The sequence below is a fragment of the Meriones unguiculatus genome, chromosome 1, assembly GCF_030254825.1.
Source record: "Meriones unguiculatus strain TT.TT164.6M chromosome 1, Bangor_MerUng_6.1, whole genome shotgun sequence".
NCBI classification, from domain to species: Eukaryota; Metazoa; Chordata; class Mammalia; order Rodentia; family Muridae; genus Meriones; species Meriones unguiculatus.
The window spans coordinates 25,839,005-25,853,314 of record NC_083349.1 but is presented as its reverse complement, the minus strand read 5'-3'; the positions used below and the strand labels follow the sequence as shown (position 1 = coordinate 25,853,314).

At 52.9% G+C, this 14,310-nt stretch overlaps 3 protein-coding genes across 10 annotated transcripts; all 3 read left to right on the top strand.

Moving 5' to 3' along the window:
* Positions 1 to 105: 105 nt before the first annotated feature.
* On the top strand, positions 106 to 3,038 carry Nudt22 (nudix hydrolase 22). 2 transcript variants are annotated; one of them, XM_021642278.2, is made up of 6 exons: positions 106 to 219; positions 464 to 957; positions 1,356 to 1,454; positions 2,345 to 2,442; positions 2,564 to 2,657; positions 2,857 to 3,038. In XM_021642278.2, the coding sequence occupies exons 2-6, from the start codon at positions 481 to 483 to the stop codon at positions 3,010 to 3,012; spliced, it is 924 nt and encodes a 307-aa protein (XP_021497953.1). In that variant the 5' UTR covers positions 106 to 219; positions 464 to 480; the 3' UTR covers positions 3,013 to 3,038. The 2 variants fall into 2 exon arrangements, with proteins under 2 accessions (XP_021497953.1, XP_021497952.1); XM_021642277.2 differs by having other exon boundaries at positions 122 to 957.
* Positions 3,039 to 3,221: 183 nt separating this feature from the next.
* Dnajc4 (DnaJ heat shock protein family (Hsp40) member C4) lies at positions 3,222 to 8,627 on the top strand. 6 transcript variants are annotated; one of them, XM_021642279.2, is made up of 7 exons: positions 3,415 to 3,551; positions 3,829 to 3,939; positions 5,298 to 5,391; positions 6,203 to 6,387; positions 6,476 to 6,637; positions 8,201 to 8,287; positions 8,416 to 8,627. In XM_021642279.2, the coding sequence occupies exons 1-7, from the start codon at positions 3,493 to 3,495 to the stop codon at positions 8,525 to 8,527; spliced, it is 810 nt and encodes a 269-aa protein (XP_021497954.1). In that variant the 5' UTR covers positions 3,415 to 3,492; the 3' UTR covers positions 8,528 to 8,627. The 6 variants fall into 6 exon arrangements, with proteins under 6 accessions (XP_060241600.1, XP_060241603.1, XP_021497954.1 ...); XM_060385623.1 differs by having other exon boundaries at positions 8,201 to 8,627; XM_021642281.2 differs by lacking the exon at positions 3,829 to 3,939 and having other exon boundaries at positions 3,451 to 3,551.
* A 187-nt stretch (positions 8,628 to 8,814) lies between these two features.
* Positions 8,815 to 14,310, top strand: Vegfb (vascular endothelial growth factor B). 2 transcript variants are annotated; one of them, XM_021642283.2, is made up of 7 exons: positions 8,815 to 9,171; positions 9,672 to 9,714; positions 10,004 to 10,200; positions 10,392 to 10,465; positions 10,655 to 10,690; positions 10,965 to 11,099; positions 13,956 to 14,310. In XM_021642283.2, exons 1-7 carry the CDS (start codon positions 9,112 to 9,114, stop codon positions 13,975 to 13,977), a joined length of 567 nt encoding a protein of 188 aa, XP_021497958.1. In that variant the 5' UTR covers positions 8,815 to 9,111; the 3' UTR covers positions 13,978 to 14,310. The 2 variants fall into 2 exon arrangements, with proteins under 2 accessions (XP_021497958.1, XP_021497957.1); XM_021642282.2 differs by having other exon boundaries at positions 10,864 to 11,099.

Here is a 14,310-nt window from a genome sequence, read left to right as displayed (position 1 = left end):
CTGCTGACAGGAAGATGAGCTCGGTGCGGACCTGAAGCGCTCCACTGAGGAGGGCGGGGCGCAGACCCGGACACACTCTGGCCAATGGGAAAGCCACAAAGGAAAGGGGCGGGTACTTCCGCTTGGGAGAAAAGGGGTGGAGCTTGGGTGCCGGGAGGGCCGGTGCAGAGCCAGTTTTCAGACCTTGGGAGTAATAGATCAAGCGCCTCCAGGTTGGAGGTACGACTCCTGGGTTTGGGGGTCCTTGAGCGTTTTGGGGACCTAGTGCTGCAGGGTAGTAGGGATGTCCAGAGGAGTCCAGGAGCTCGCTGGACTCAGGACTCTTGCTAGGATGATACTGGCCGATAGAATTGAGTAGTCAGGGATCTGCAGAAAGGCAGGGGAGCACTTTCAAGAGTTCTGTGAAAGAGAGGGTCAACTCGTTTCCTAGAGTGACAGGATAGCCATTTGTGTCCTCCCCCAGAGCTGCCCTGTCAGACCATGGACCCTGAGGTGTCCCTGCTGCTGCTGTGCCCTCCTGGGGGACTGTCCCAGGAGCAGGTAGCCGTGGAGCTGAGCCCAGCTCATGACCGTCGTCCACTGCCTGGAGGAGACGAGACCATCACTGCCATCTGGGAGACTCGACTACAGGCTCAACCCTGGATTTTTGATGCCCCCAAGTTCCGCCTTCACTCAGCCACACTGGCATCCAGCTCACCTGGACCACAGCTGCTCCTGCACCTGGGTTTAACTTCCTACCGGGACTTCCTGGGCACCAACTGGTCTAGCTCAGCCTCCTGGCTGCGACAGCAGGGAGCTGCAGATTGGGGTGACAAGCAGGCCTATCTGGCAGACCCACTAGGGGTGGGTGCTGCTTTGGTTACAGCTGATGACTTCCTTGTCTTCCTGCGTCGCTCTCAGCAGGTGGCCGAGGCACCTGGGCTGGTGGATGTGCCCGGTGGACACCCGGAACCTCAGGTGAGATGATCTGGTTTCACCTTCTCTTCAAGGGAAAACTGGCCTGGGGTTTCTGAGCCTGCAGCCTCCCATGCTGCATGCCCTGCTGGAGGCCCAGCTGAGCACAGCCCAGGACTCTCACTGCTACTGGGAGGAGACCCAGCCATAGGTCTAAGCTGGGGCATACCTATGGAAGCTAGGGAACATGGGAGGAGAGACTGAAGGGAAGGAGATGACTTTTCTTAGCCAATCCATGTAATCCTTCCTAGCTAGGCTTCTGACTGCTTATTTGGAATAGGAGGGGGTGGGTTAGGGATTGCCAAGGCTCTCACACAGAGTCTGCCCTGGGCCCTCATGGCCAGCAAAAGGAAAAGTGTGGGAAGCAGGGCAGATGAAGGCTGGGCCTAAACTTTTCACAGGCCCTATGCTCCGGTGGCAGCCCCCAGCACAAGGACCTCCCTGGGGAACTGGTGGTACGTGAACTCTTTTCCAGTGTCCTACAGGAGATCTGTGATGAGGTGAGTGATGGGGCCCCAGACAGCATGGGGGCATGAGTGAGGGGCTAGAATTTGCTAGAAATCCACAGGTCTGGGCCAGAGTGAGGGTCTGCATGCCTAGCTGGTGTTGAGGATGAGTGTGGCATTAAAGCTGGGCCCATGATCTCTTGATCCTCTGAACAATGAAAGATGTCTAGTCTATCTCAATTATTTGTTGAAAAAGTAATGAGTGAAGAGTCTTAGTTACTAAATCAACTTCACTTGGGTAAAAGGACTTCTCTGGACAATCTGTTCCATTTCTCAACTGTAAAATGAACAAACCCACAACCTATATTTTGTGTTATGGAGCATTAAACAGTAAAACAAAAATTCAAGGGTCACAAAGCTATTTAAGGTTGGGGATATAGCTCGTTTACCTAGCACAGCAGTTCTCAACCTTCCTAAGGCTGTGACTCTCAGGCTGTGGTGACCCCGGCCATAAAATTTTAATTGTTACTTCATAACTGTAATTTTGCTACTGTTGTGAATCATAATGTAAATATCTGTGTTTTCCAATGGTCTTAGGCAACCCATGTGAAAAGATTGTTCCACCCCCAACCCCAAGGTGTCACAACTCACAGGTTGAGAAGCACAGGCTTAACATGCACAAGCCTGGTGTTTGTATCATGTAAACCAAGTACTGTGATGCATACCTGTAATCCAGCACTCAGGAGGCAGAGGCAAAAGGATCAGAAATTCAAGGTTATCTTGAGTTTAAGGATCACCTGGACTACAGGAGGCCATGTCTCAAAAAAAAAAAAAAAAAAAAAACCAAACCAAACCAAACAAACCAAAAATAGAAAACACCAACCCAACCAAAAACCCTGGGCCACTGAGAAGTCAGCCTGACAGGTTGGGACTCTTTACCACAGGTGAACCTGCCACTGCACACCTTGAGCCAGCCACTGTTGTTGGGCATCGCTTGCAATGAGACCAGCGCGGGCAGAGCCAGTGCGGAGTTCTATGTCCAGTGAGTGAACTCCGGGCTGCAGAATCTTGGGTGAAGTGTGTGGGGAAGGAGTGGTTTGAGGCAACGGGAGTTCTACACGGGTCTTGGATACCCACCACACCACCTTCGTGTTCTTGTCTAGGTGCAGCCTGACCTCAGAGGAAGTCAGGAATTATTACCTGAGTGGGGGACCTGAGGCCCACGAGTCTACAGGAATCATCTTTGTGGAGACAGAGGTGATGGGGGAAAGCATATCTGGGTGGGGCAGAGGATTTTCAAGTCTCCCAGAGTTTACAGGGGTGCAAAGCTTGGCTCCTACCTAAGGGGAAAAACCCAGTAACGGGGACAGTACAGGAGTACTGAGGCTCAGCAATTCCGGGCACGGCCCCAGAAGGAAGGGAAGCCTGATATCTGGGTCTGGTTGATTTCCCACAGAAGGTACCGAGACTGCAGGAGACGGAAATGTGGGCACAACTCTGCCCCTCGGCCAAGGGTGCCATTCTCCTCTACAATCGCCCACCTCTGCAGTCGGGCGCTGGGAAGTCCGGCCTGAGTCATCCTAGCGTCCCAGCCCTATCGCTGCCGCTCTGAGGACAATAAAGGACTTCATTCTTGGATTCCGTTGGCTTCTGTTGCTTTCCTGCAAGTCTGGGGTCCTCTGAGAGAACCCGGGGTGGGTAAGAGGGGCCGAGCACGTGGCAGAAAGAGAACAAAACAAGAAAACCCACGGTGCGGGCTCTGTGTGACCCTCTTAGCTGAGGAGTGAGGGCCACCACACCGAGAAAGCGCCTCAAGGATGAATGAACTGCATGGGGCGGGGCGAGAGGCCTTCTTCTCGGTCCCACGGCCTTTTCGTGTTAGACACTGGTACCTTTCTCTTGTTATTTTCTAATTTACTTTTTTTCACACTTTATTCATCATATATCCCGGTTGAAGCCCCCGCCCTCGACACTGGTACCTTCAACACCTCCAATGCTTCCTCTTGGCGTGCCCCGGTGTTCTCGGCCAATGAGCACGCGGGGGCGGGCCCTCTGCCGCCGTCCAATGAGCGTGGCCTGAGCGTCTACGCCAATGAGGGCGCGGGGGCGGAGCTCGCACAAGGGCAGGAAATGGCGGCGACCACCGAGCCTGTGAGTGGGGCAGGGGCGGGGCTTGGCTCTGGCTCCTCCTTCGCACGCCCACCTAACGCTTTGGGTGGGAAGGGGTGTCCTAGGTGCTGAGCGGGTAGCCCGGACTTGGAGGGCGGTGATGGAAGGGCCAGGGCATCCGTGTCCGATTCTCGAGTAAAGAGCCCGTCCCCGAATTTGCTTTCGTGGGAAACCGAGGCAAGGCCCTTCCCTCTGCCCCAATCCCCAATGTCTGGCCCGATCGGGACCCAATGCAGTTTTGGGGGCCTCCCTTTCCCAGCTGCCCGCCCGCCGTCTTCATGCCGTCCCTGTTGCTCCTGCTGCCCCAGCGCCTATGCCAGCTGTGTCCCCGCAGCCCTCCCATCCGGCTTCTCACAGCCAAGGGGCAGCGGTGAGTTGAGCGTCAGAACTTGGCCATGTTGTTCAGTGGTTTTCTGTAGAGAGCTCGTTATTAGATAGTTGTGAGATAGTTGTCTCTGCAGTGTGTGTCAAGTGTCTTTTGAGGTTTGTCCTAGATAACCTCCTTCCGTGCTGGACACTGAACATCAAGAGTTAAGATTAAGTGAGTTAAGTGACTGAACAGGAATCTGACTCAGGTCAAACTCAGTGCTCTTTCCATAGCTCTGGTATGTTGTTGGGCTTCACTGTTCGTACGCTGGGAAAGAGGAGGTAAGGTACAAAGATTCAGACTTCTGGAGATGCTGGTCAGGAGGAACGAGGTTGGGGATCTGCTTTGTTTCTTTTCTGGCGAGGTGAACTTTTCCTGTGTTGCCCAGGTGAGCCTCCAAATTCAATCTCCATAGTGTCTAGGGTTCAGGCACAGATAGCACGCCTGGCTTGGAAGTCCTTCATTTCCCTCAGTACTGGCACTGGAACCACATGTATAAGAGACCAGGAAATCTGTATCATTTATTTATGTGAGTCAGGGTCTTATGTAGGCTAAGCTAGCCATAAATTTGCTAGTAGTCAAGGGATGACCTTGAACTTCTGACTTTGCCTCCACCGCGCACCCTGCTGGGATTGAGGGGGGGGAAACACCATCTCATATCACCAAACCTGCTGCATTAAAGACGTTTTTAGGAGCTGGAGGGATGGCTCAGAGATTATAAATACTTGCCCTCTCACAGAGGGCCCAGGTTTGATTTCCTCAGCATCTACATGGTGACTCAAAAACATCCTCTTTCTACCTGTTGGGGGCACCAGGGGTGCACATAAATATATACAAACATTCATATATCCAAGATAAAATAAAAAAATCTTTAGAAGCAGTTTAGCAAGCCAGGCTCCATGGCACACACTTATAATCCCAGCACTCAGAGGCAGGTGGATTGCTGCCGTGAGTTGGAAGCCAGCCTCGTCTACAAGGAGAGTCCAGGGCAGCCAAGGCTACACAGAGAAACCCTGTTTTGAAGAGAAGTGTTTTAGCCAGGATGGTGGTGCACACATGCCTTCAGTCCCAGAACTCGGGAGGCAAAGGCAAACTCTGAGTTTAAGGCTAGTCTGTCTACCTAGGGAGCTGCAGGCCAGACAGAGGTAGTGAGACCCTGTTTTGTTAAGTGGGGGGAATTGTCAGAGAGGGGCAGGACTCTGAGGACTACACTTTGAAAATGAGAAGTCCTGACCATTCCCAAAACACCCCAAAGGGAAGGGTAATCTGATTAGAAGGTGTGGCTCGGGAAGGGCGGCAGGGCAGGGCGATGGCGCCCTCTGGCCTCCTACGCCTCTGCAGGTTGGGGCTTCCCTCCACAGGTCTCCCCCTACTAACTACTATGAACTGCTGGGGGTGCATCCCGGTGCCAGTGCCGAAGAGGTTAAACGTGCTTTCTTCACCAAGTCAAAAGAGGTATTGATGCCCCCAAGGTGAGGAGGGAGGAAGAGATCTGAGCCAAACACAGGGGCACCCCAGCTTCCTGGGGTAGGCCTTTATCTCCAGCTGGTAGCATATTCCTTCCACCTTCATGGGTAGGAGGCACTCAATATCTTCTATGACAAAAAGGATCAGAAAGGAACAGGCAAGGCTAGGGGTCTTTCTGTTTTGTTTTGAGACAGGCTCACACATTGTAGTCCAGACTGGTCTCAAACTTAAAATGGTTTTGTCTCTACCTCCCTAGAACTGGAGTTACAGATGTGAGCTATTGTATCTTGTTGTTTTCTTCTATCTGAGAAGAAAAAGCCAAGGCTACACAGAGAAAACCTGTCTCAAAAAGAGAGGAGGGAGGGAGGGAGAGAGGGTGAGGGGAAGAAACATACAGTGAGTGTAAGAGAGATAGAAGCCAGATAGAACAACAACAAAAGGTTGTTTTCTTTCTTTCTTTTTTTTTTTTTTTTTTTGAGACAGGGTTTCTCTGTGTAGCCTTGGCTGTCCTGGACTCACTTTGTAGACCTGTCTGGTCTTAAACTCACAGAGATCCACCTGCTTCTGTCTCCCTGCATGCGCCACCATGCCCTGCTCTGGTTGTTTTCTTGAACAAAAGGGGTAGGAGTCTGTCCTTCCTGACTCTGGCCTTTGGGAGGGGTCAGCAAGCTGTACGTGAGGGTCAGTGTCCAGGCAAGGTCTATAGGAGATATGTCAGTCTTTATGGGTGGACATCGTCAGCATAGGCCCTGGGAAAAGACATGGAAAATGAGATAAGGAGACCCCTGCCTCACCTCAGTTGCACCCTGACCGAGACCCTGGAAACCCAGCCCTGCATAGCCGCTTTGTGGAGCTGAGTGAGGCATATCGTGTGCTCAGCCGTGAAGAGAGTCGTCGCAACTATGACCATCAGCTGCATTCAGCCAGTTCCCCAAGGTCTTCAGGGACCACAGCCCAGCCTAAGTATACCCAACAGACACACAGGTACAGTGGTCCTGGCCCCTGTTGTCCTTACCCTGAAGCCTTCCAGAGAGCTTCATCTTTCCATTGTCTTTCTTTTGCTCCTCGGCAGCTCCTGGGAACCCCCCAACGCACAATACTGGGCCCAGTTTCACAATGTGAGGCCACAGGGGCCTGAGTCAAGGCAGCAGCAGCATAAGCACAACCTGCGGGTCCTGGGATACTGCCTCCTGCTCATGGTGGCAGGCATGGGCCTGCACTATGTCGCCTTCAGGTGCCTCCCTATCCTTCCTGGAATACTGGGCAGAGGGTGGGTCAAGAGCTGTGTGTCCAGCCAGCTATAGCAGCCTATGACCTGCATACTTCGTCTCTCTCAAGCTAAGAACTTTGTGAAATCAGTCTTTGGAGCCTTGCCTTGCTGGGTAAAGGCAGCACTGCATGCAAGGGCTAAAGTTGTTTTCTGTTTTTCATAATGTGAATGTTAATTTTTTTATTATTTATTTATTTATTGAGACAGGGTTTCTCTGTGTGTAACCCTGACTGTCCTGGACTAGCTTTGTAGACAGGCTGGCCTTGAACTCTGAGAGGCTGTCTTCTGCCTCCTGAGTGCTGGAATTAAAGGCATGTGCCACCACACCCATCTCAAATGTTAATCTTTGAGGCTGGTTGTTGGTGGGGCTGGAGCCACCAAAACCATGTACAAAAGAGGACATGGAGAAAACCCTGGGCTTCTCTCTAGCATGTTATAAAGCAGGCATGGTGGTGTGTACCTATAATCCCAGTGCTCAGGAGATAGAGGTAGGAGGAGCAGAAGCTTGGGGGCTGGAGAAGTGGTTCAGTGGTTACGATTGCTTGCTGCTCTTACCGAGGAACAGAGTTTGATTCCCAGCAACCACATATGACAGGTCACACTGCCAGGAAATGTGATGCCCTCTTCTGGCCTTCAAGCAAACCTGCACACACATGGCATACATATAGCACACAGACAGACAGACAGACAGACAGACAGACAGACACACACACACACACAGAGATTCCACATTCCCCACAGGGTTTCTCTGTGTAGATGTGGTTGTCCTAGAACTCCCTCTGTAGACCAGGCTAGCCTTGAACTCAGAGATCTGCCTGCCTCTGCCTCTCGAGTGCTGGGAATAAGGTGTGAGCCATTACTGCTCAGCAAAGTTTTTAAGTTCAGGGTCATCCTTTGGTTACATACCTAGTTTGAGGCCAGCCCAGGCTACATTAAGTTTTGTCTCAATATAGAAAGAATGAGCCCAGCATGGTGGCACACGCCTGTAATCCCAGCACTCAGGGAAGCAGAGGCAAGCAGATCTCTGTAAGTTTGAGGCCAGCCTGGTCTACAAAGGGAAAACAGGGCAGCCAAGGCTACACAGAGAAAACCTGTCTCAAAAAGAGAGAGGGAGGGAGGGAGGGAGAGAGGGTGAGGGGAAGAAACATACAGTGTAAGAGAGATAGAAGCCAGGACTCTACCCCACTTTCTCAATAATGCTGTAATGCCAGTTTTCTGGAGCACAGAAACCCAAAGCATGATGCCGGCTGCTAGAACTGTCTAGTTCAGGAGATGAGACACACCCCTTCCTAATCTCCTGGGAGGGGCACCCCGATTTTAGAACTGTTTCACCAACCTTCACAGGATGGCCAGGGACTTAGGGTACCTGGGACCTGGGCCATTTGGTGTCTTTCTTTTCAGTGTACCACAGGACTGTCTCTTATGGAGAGAGATGTAAAGTTTCGTAAAAGACACTAGGGCCCTGGTCCTTCAGGGCTTCACAGGCAGCAGTCTGGAGACCCGGGGTTAATTGCAATTCCCTCACAGGAAGCTGGAGCAGGTGCACCGGAGTTTCATGGATGAAAAGGACCGGATCATCACAGCCATCTACAATGACACTCGGGCCAGGGCCAGGTGTGTCACTGCTCTGCCTTGCATGGCTCCCTGCTCCACACCACCCCCCTGGATTCTTCTCCCGACCTATCTGGCTCCCTGCTCCGCACCATCCCCCTGGATCCCTCTCCCATCTATCTTTTCTTCAGGGCTAACAGAGCCAGAATTCAGCAGGAGCGCCAGCTGAGGCAGCAGCCTCGGACAGAACCCTCCCCATCTCCAGAAAGCTCCGGGATCGTGCCCCAGGACACCAGCTCTTGAGAGGCTTGCCCAGGTCCCCCAGCATTGGCCCTCTCTATGCTGCCCGTGCGGGACTACACATTTTTTCTCAATACATGCAATAAACTCATTTTCAGACTCATGTCGGTTTCTGTCCTTTAAGTCACACATCTCCCCACTCCCCTGGTGGGCAGAGACCCCGGGAGCCCAGCCTCCAGGGCGGTGCGTCCCCTTTCCCTAGCAGTGGCGGGAGGGAGCGTTTGGAGGGGGGTCGGCCCCGCCCCCGCCCCGCCTCTGCCTGTGGCCCGGTGGGGAGCGTGTGTTTTAGGTCACATGAGCCTCTTGCCCGCCAGCCCCGGCCAGGCCCCCTGCCACCCCTGTCGTCCCCACCGCCCGCAGTCCCCGCCACCAGCCGCCTGCCCGTCCCGCTCCTCCGGCCGCCACCGCTCTGCGCTGCGCTGCCTGCGCCTAGGGCTCGGGAAGGGGCCGCGGAGGAGCCGCCCTCCGCGCCCGGCCCCGGGTTCCCGCACCCGGGCCCGCGCCATGGGGCTCTGGCTGCCGCCGCCCCCCGCGCCGCCGGGTTAGGGCAGTGCAGGCGCCCCGGGCGCTCGGCCCCCGCGGGCACCATGAGGCCCCTGCTCCGCCGCCTGCTGCTTGCTGCGCTGTTGCAGCTGGCTCTCACCCAGGTACGTGCGTCCGCGACAACCCGCTCACCCGCCCGCGGTGCCCTTTCAAGGTTGGCGGAAGTGGGGAGGCACCCGCTACCTCTGCCTAGGGATCCGCTGTTCCGACCCGGAATCTCCCTGTTAGGGGTGCCCCTCTGCGCAAGACCGTTAGCCCTAGCCCCTGGGCCACTCCCCCGTCTCACCCCATTCCCTGGGCGCCTAGGGGGCGGAGCTGCCTCAGTGCCCTCCGAACCTTTTTCCCGCTATCCCGCTCCTGACCTGAAACAAGCCTAGCTCCAAGACGGAGTTTAGTGCCATTCCCAGAGTATGCCTGGTGGGTCTTGGGCCAGGGAAAGTCCCAGATGGCCGAGTGTACAAGGAAAATTAGAGCCCAAGTCCTGGGAACAGGACAATCTGGAAAGAAAGGAAAAGATGTCCAACTCAAGCACGGAGCCCTTACACAGCCACAGGGCCAACCCTTTTAGAATGCATCTTGGGCCCAGGTATCTTCTTTCCCACAGGCCCCTGTGTCCCAGTTTGATGGCCCCAGTCACCAGAAGAAAGGTAACAATAGTTAACAATAACTTGACACTAGCCAGTACTAAAGAGGGGTTGGCATATGTCGTGATTTCATGTCCCTTATCTTGTGTGATCCCAACTCCTTTGGGAGATGTCGTTTCACAGAGGAGGAAACTGAGGCAGAGGGCCTAGTGGTTTCTTGAGGAAAAAAAAAAAAAGGCAGAGGAAGACAGGTTTAAAGGAAGGTTGGGGTGGTGGCGTATCATAGAGGCTACATGCTCAAAGCGGCTGCAGGAAACCTGGAAAGGACTTAATCCATCTGGTCTGCCCACAGTGGTGCCCTGGATAGATGTTTATGCACGTGCCTCATGCCAGCCCAGGAAGGTGGTGGTGCCTCTGAGCACGGAGCTCGTGGGCAATGTGGTCAAACAGCTAGTGCCCAGCTGTGTGACTGTGCAGCGCTGTGGTGGCTGCTGCCCTGACGACGGCCTGGAATGTGTGCCCATTAGGCAATACGAAGTCCGAATGCAGGTACTGGGGGCCTACCGGTCAGGTCAGGCATGCTGATGGGACAGGAAAGCCCCGGGAGCTGGGTCAGCCCAGAGACAGGCATCCAGGAGGGGGCAGGCTCTGGCCATTCTTCCTCTAGCCCACCGAGTATCCCCTTTCTCTTTCTGCTGTCCCCACCACTCACTGTCTCTTCCTCATTCTCCTGAGTACAGATCCTCATGATCCAGTACCCGAGCAGTCAGCTGGGGGAGATGTCCCAGGAAGAACACAGCCAATGTGAATGCAGGTGCCAGCCAGGCCCAACTTCCAAGTTCACGGAGAAGTGTAGCATGGGGCGGGGGTAGCAGGCATGGGATTGTGCTGTAGGAGGGACCAGATAACTAAGAGGAGAGCCAGCAATAGGATGGGTCCTGCTGAGAGAACGGGACCCTTGCGCTTTCTAACCTCTTTCTCTCTTTCATTTTTCATTTTTCAGACCTAAAAAAAAGGAGAGTGCTGTGAAGCCAGACAGGTGAGTTCTTGGAACTCGTGTACACAAGTGAGCGAGGAGGCTGCAGCCCCTTCTGCCCTCTCCTCTCAACTGACTCCCCTTCCCTTTTATATTCCCCAAACCCATGCACTCTGTCCCAACCCTAGCTCCTGGGAAGACCTTTCCCACCCCAGACATGTCGCTTCTCCTCCTAGGGCTGCCACACCCCACCACCGTCCCCAGCCCCGCTCTGTTCCGGGCTGGGACTCTGCCCCGGGAGCACCTTCCCCAGCTGACATCATCCATCCCACTCCAGCCCCAGGACCCTCTGTCCACGCTGCGCCCAGCACCGTCAGCGCCCTGACCCCAGGACCTGCCGCTGCCGCTGCCGACGCCGCAGCTTCCTCCGTTGCCAAGGGCGGGGCTTAGAGCTCAACCCAGCCACCTGCAGGTGAGGAGTCTGTGGGGTGGCCCTTGTGTGGGAAGGCAGCAAGGCTGTGTCCTGGAGAAGGTCCGGGTGAGCCTGCCAGTGGCAGAAAGACCAGGGAAGGAGAAGCCAGCTCCACATGTTAAAACATTCACTGCGCATACGCTGGCAACCAGGTCAGCAAAAACTCAGCTCAAGACTAGATGCACAAGTCAGATGGTGGTGACCAGAAGAGGATGCTGAGCAATGTGATAGGGGCACTGATCTAAGCTGAGCAGTCAGCCACCTCCTGGAGTGTACCTAAAGAAGGCTTTTTCCAATCTGCAGAGCTTTATGGCTTCCCAGAAGCCCATGTGATAGACAGACATTTGTGCCACTTCTACAGGCTCTGAGAGAAAAGGGATGTATGCGAGCCTCTGCCTTTGCCTGGAGTGCTTCCGTAGCTCTTCTGGGTTCCATACAGAGGCCATGGGCTCATCTATGGGCCAGGCCCTGGAGGCTTCCAGAGACTATCAGGATAAAGTGGGTTCAAATAGGAAATACATCAAGAGGGCTGGGACTGGGCGTGCTGGTACATGCCAGGAGTCTTGGCACTCCGGTGAAGGCAGAATGATCAGGAGTTCAAGGTCATCCTCAGCTGCAGAGAGAATTTGAAGCCAGCTTGGGCGGCAAGGAACCCTGTTTATAAAACAAAAGCAAGCCCACAAGAGGACAAAAAGGGACTTCGACGGGGTATGATGGTGCACACCTGTAATTCTTGCACTCTGGAGGCAGAAGCAGGACGATTACGATTTTTAAGGACAATTAGATTGTAGAGCAAAGTGCTCTCAACAAACATAACAGTAAACAGGAGCTGGGGATGTAGCTCGGTTGGGAGAGTGTTTATCTACTCTGCAAAAAGAACCTTAGGGTTTGATCTTCAGCACCAAATGAAACCAGGTATGGTGGCACTCAAAAGTTCAAGGTCATTCTTTGGTGACATAATTGAGTATGAAGCTAGCTTGGCTCCCATGAGTAAACAGGGGCTGGAGAGATGGCTCACTGGTTAAGAGCATTTTCTGCACTTGCAGAGGACCTAGGTTTGGTTTTCAGCACCCACATGGTGGCTCACAACCATTCCTAACTCCAGGGCCAGAAGATCCAACGCTTTCTGGCTTCTGCAGAGACCAGGGATACATGCATGCAAGCAGACTACTGGTACATAACGTAAACCATAAGTAAACAAATAAATAAGTACATAGGAGCTAGAGAGATGGCTTAGCTGGTAAAGCACCTGCCATGCAAGCATCAAGGCCTGAGTTTGGATCCCTAATTCCCATGAAAAAGGTAGGAGTGATGGGTTGTAACCTAGTGTTGGGAGAGCAGCAGACTCAGGGGGCTTCACATATAGTGACCCTGTCTCAAGAGATAAGAGGTAGAGGAGGGTGTAGAGAGACGCCTCAGAGTGGCCACTACTCCTGCAGAAGACTGACTATAGATCCCAGAACCTACTTGGTTGAGGGCTGCAACTCCAGCTGCAGTGACCCTTTTCTGGCCTCCTCAGGTACTGGATACATGTTTTTATACAGACATGCACGCACGCGCACACACACACACACACACACACACACCCTGAATAAAAATAGCAAAGTACGTATTTGGTTGGTTGGCTTTGTTCTTGAGACGGTGTACCTCTACGTGGCCCTGGCTGTCCTGGAACTCACTATGTAGACCAGAGTGGCCTTGAACTCACAGAAATCCTCTTGCCTCTGCCTCCAGTAGAATGCTGGGATTAAAAGGCTGTGCTACTACACCCTGCTTTTTGCTTTAGAATATTAGTTTTTTTTGTTTGTTTGTTTGAGACAGGATCTTTATGTAGTCCCGGCTGTCCTGGAACTCTCATTGTAGGACAGGCAGGCCTGGAACTTACAGAGCTCCACCTGCCTTTGCCTCTGCTTCACGAATGCTGCGATTAAAAGTGATGTAAAATACTTTTTTTTTCCCTTTTTGGTTTTTTGAGAAAGGGTTTCTTTGTATAACCCAGGCTGTCCTGACATTCACTATGTAGACCAAGAGGGCCTTGAACTCAAGTGATCTGCCTGCCTTTGCCTCCTTATGCCTGGCAAAGAGGATAAAGGTGGTGACTAGAGAGATGGCTCACCAGTTAAGAGCACTGTCTGTGGGTGCTGGAGAGATGGCTCAGAGGCTAAGAGCACTGGCTGTTTTTCCAAAGGTCCTGAGTTCAATTACCAGCAGCCACATGGTGGCTCATAACCATCTATAATGAAATTTGGTGCCCTCTTCTGGCCTGCTGGTTCACATGCAGGTAGAATACTGTATAAATAATAAAAAATATCTTAAAGAAAAAAAAGTCGTAAAAAAAAGACCTCTTCCAGAGGTCTGGAGTTCAATTGCCGCCAACCTCACGGTGGCTCACAACTATCTATAATGTGAACTGACGCCCTCTTCTGGCATGCAGATATAAATGCAGACAGAGCACTCATGTAAAATAAATAAATAAATCTTAAAAAAAAAAAAGGATCAAAGTAGATGATTAAGCCACAGTACATAAAACACATAGGCACACGCAGTGCCACCCACGAGCACAGGCCAGTCCCCTTTCATTCATTTTTAAAAAGAGTTATTTATTTTTATGTGCATTGGTGTTTTCCCTCCATGTGTGTCTGTGTGAGGGTGCCAGATGCTCTGCAACTAGAGGTACAGACAGTTGTGAGCTGCCGTGTGGGTGCTGGGTCCTCTGGAGGCGCAGCCATGCTCTTAACCACTGAGTCATCCCTCCAGCCCATTTGATAAGATTTAAAAAACAAAATGCATAAATGTAAAAGAAGAGCTTGAGGTTAAGCTCCAGCCAGCACTAATATGCCTTCCTCCACGCCCTAGGTGCCGGAAGCTGCGAAAGTGACAAGCTGTTTCCAGACTCCACAGGACCATTTGCCTCACAGGCCCCTTTCTGGTGGGAGAAGAGGGGAGCATAGGAGGACTAACTCAGCCTGGGAGGAAGCTGCCCAGGACCTGGACCTTTTGGAGATCTCTCCTGCCATCCTTTGTCTCCCTGTATGGGGAACAGGGTACCATCTCAGTTAACCACCCTGCTCGAGTAAGCATCTTCTGGCTGGCTCTGCCTCCCTCACTGTGAAGACCCCAAACCTCTACAGATAATGGGATGCGGTTTCTGTTATGACAGCTGTGACAACCCCCCGCCCCATCCTGATAAAAGAGGTGGAAGGCACCACCA

What these genes read in the sequence shown, in the direction of transcription:
- Nudt22 (XM_021642278.2), top strand. Translation starts at nt 481, where the DNA reads ATGGACCCTGAGGTGTCCCTGCTGCTGCTGTGCCCTCCTGGGGGACTG. An exon ending in TACAGGAGATCTGTGATGAG is followed by an intron (nt 1,455 to 2,344) that starts GTGAGTGATGGG and finishes TCTTTACCACAG; the next exon opens with GTGAACCTGCCACTGCACAC. An exon ending in TCATCTTTGTGGAGACAGAG is followed by an intron (nt 2,658 to 2,856) that starts GTGATGGGGGAA and finishes GATTTCCCACAG; the next exon opens with AAGGTACCGAGACTGCAGGA.
- Dnajc4 (XM_060385617.1), top strand. Translation starts at nt 3,222, where the DNA reads ATGAACTGCATGGGGCGGGGCGAGAGGCCTTCTTCTCGGTCCCACGGC. An exon ending in TGGCGGCGACCACCGAGCCT is followed by an intron (nt 3,552 to 3,828) that starts GTGAGTGGGGCA and finishes TCCCTTTCCCAG; the next exon opens with CTGCCCGCCCGCCGTCTTCA. An exon ending in CTCACAGCCAAGGGGCAGCG is followed by an intron (nt 3,940 to 6,202) that starts GTGAGTTGAGCG and finishes GCCTCACCTCAG; the next exon opens with TTGCACCCTGACCGAGACCC.
- Vegfb (XM_021642282.2), top strand. Translation starts at nt 9,112, where the DNA reads ATGAGGCCCCTGCTCCGCCGCCTGCTGCTTGCTGCGCTGTTGCAGCTG. An exon ending in CCCCAGTCACCAGAAGAAAG is followed by an intron (nt 9,715 to 10,003) that starts GTAACAATAGTT and finishes GTCTGCCCACAG; the next exon opens with TGGTGCCCTGGATAGATGTT. An exon ending in AGTGCTGTGAAGCCAGACAG is followed by an intron (nt 10,691 to 10,863) that starts GTGAGTTCTTGG and finishes TTCTCCTCCTAG; the next exon opens with GGCTGCCACACCCCACCACC.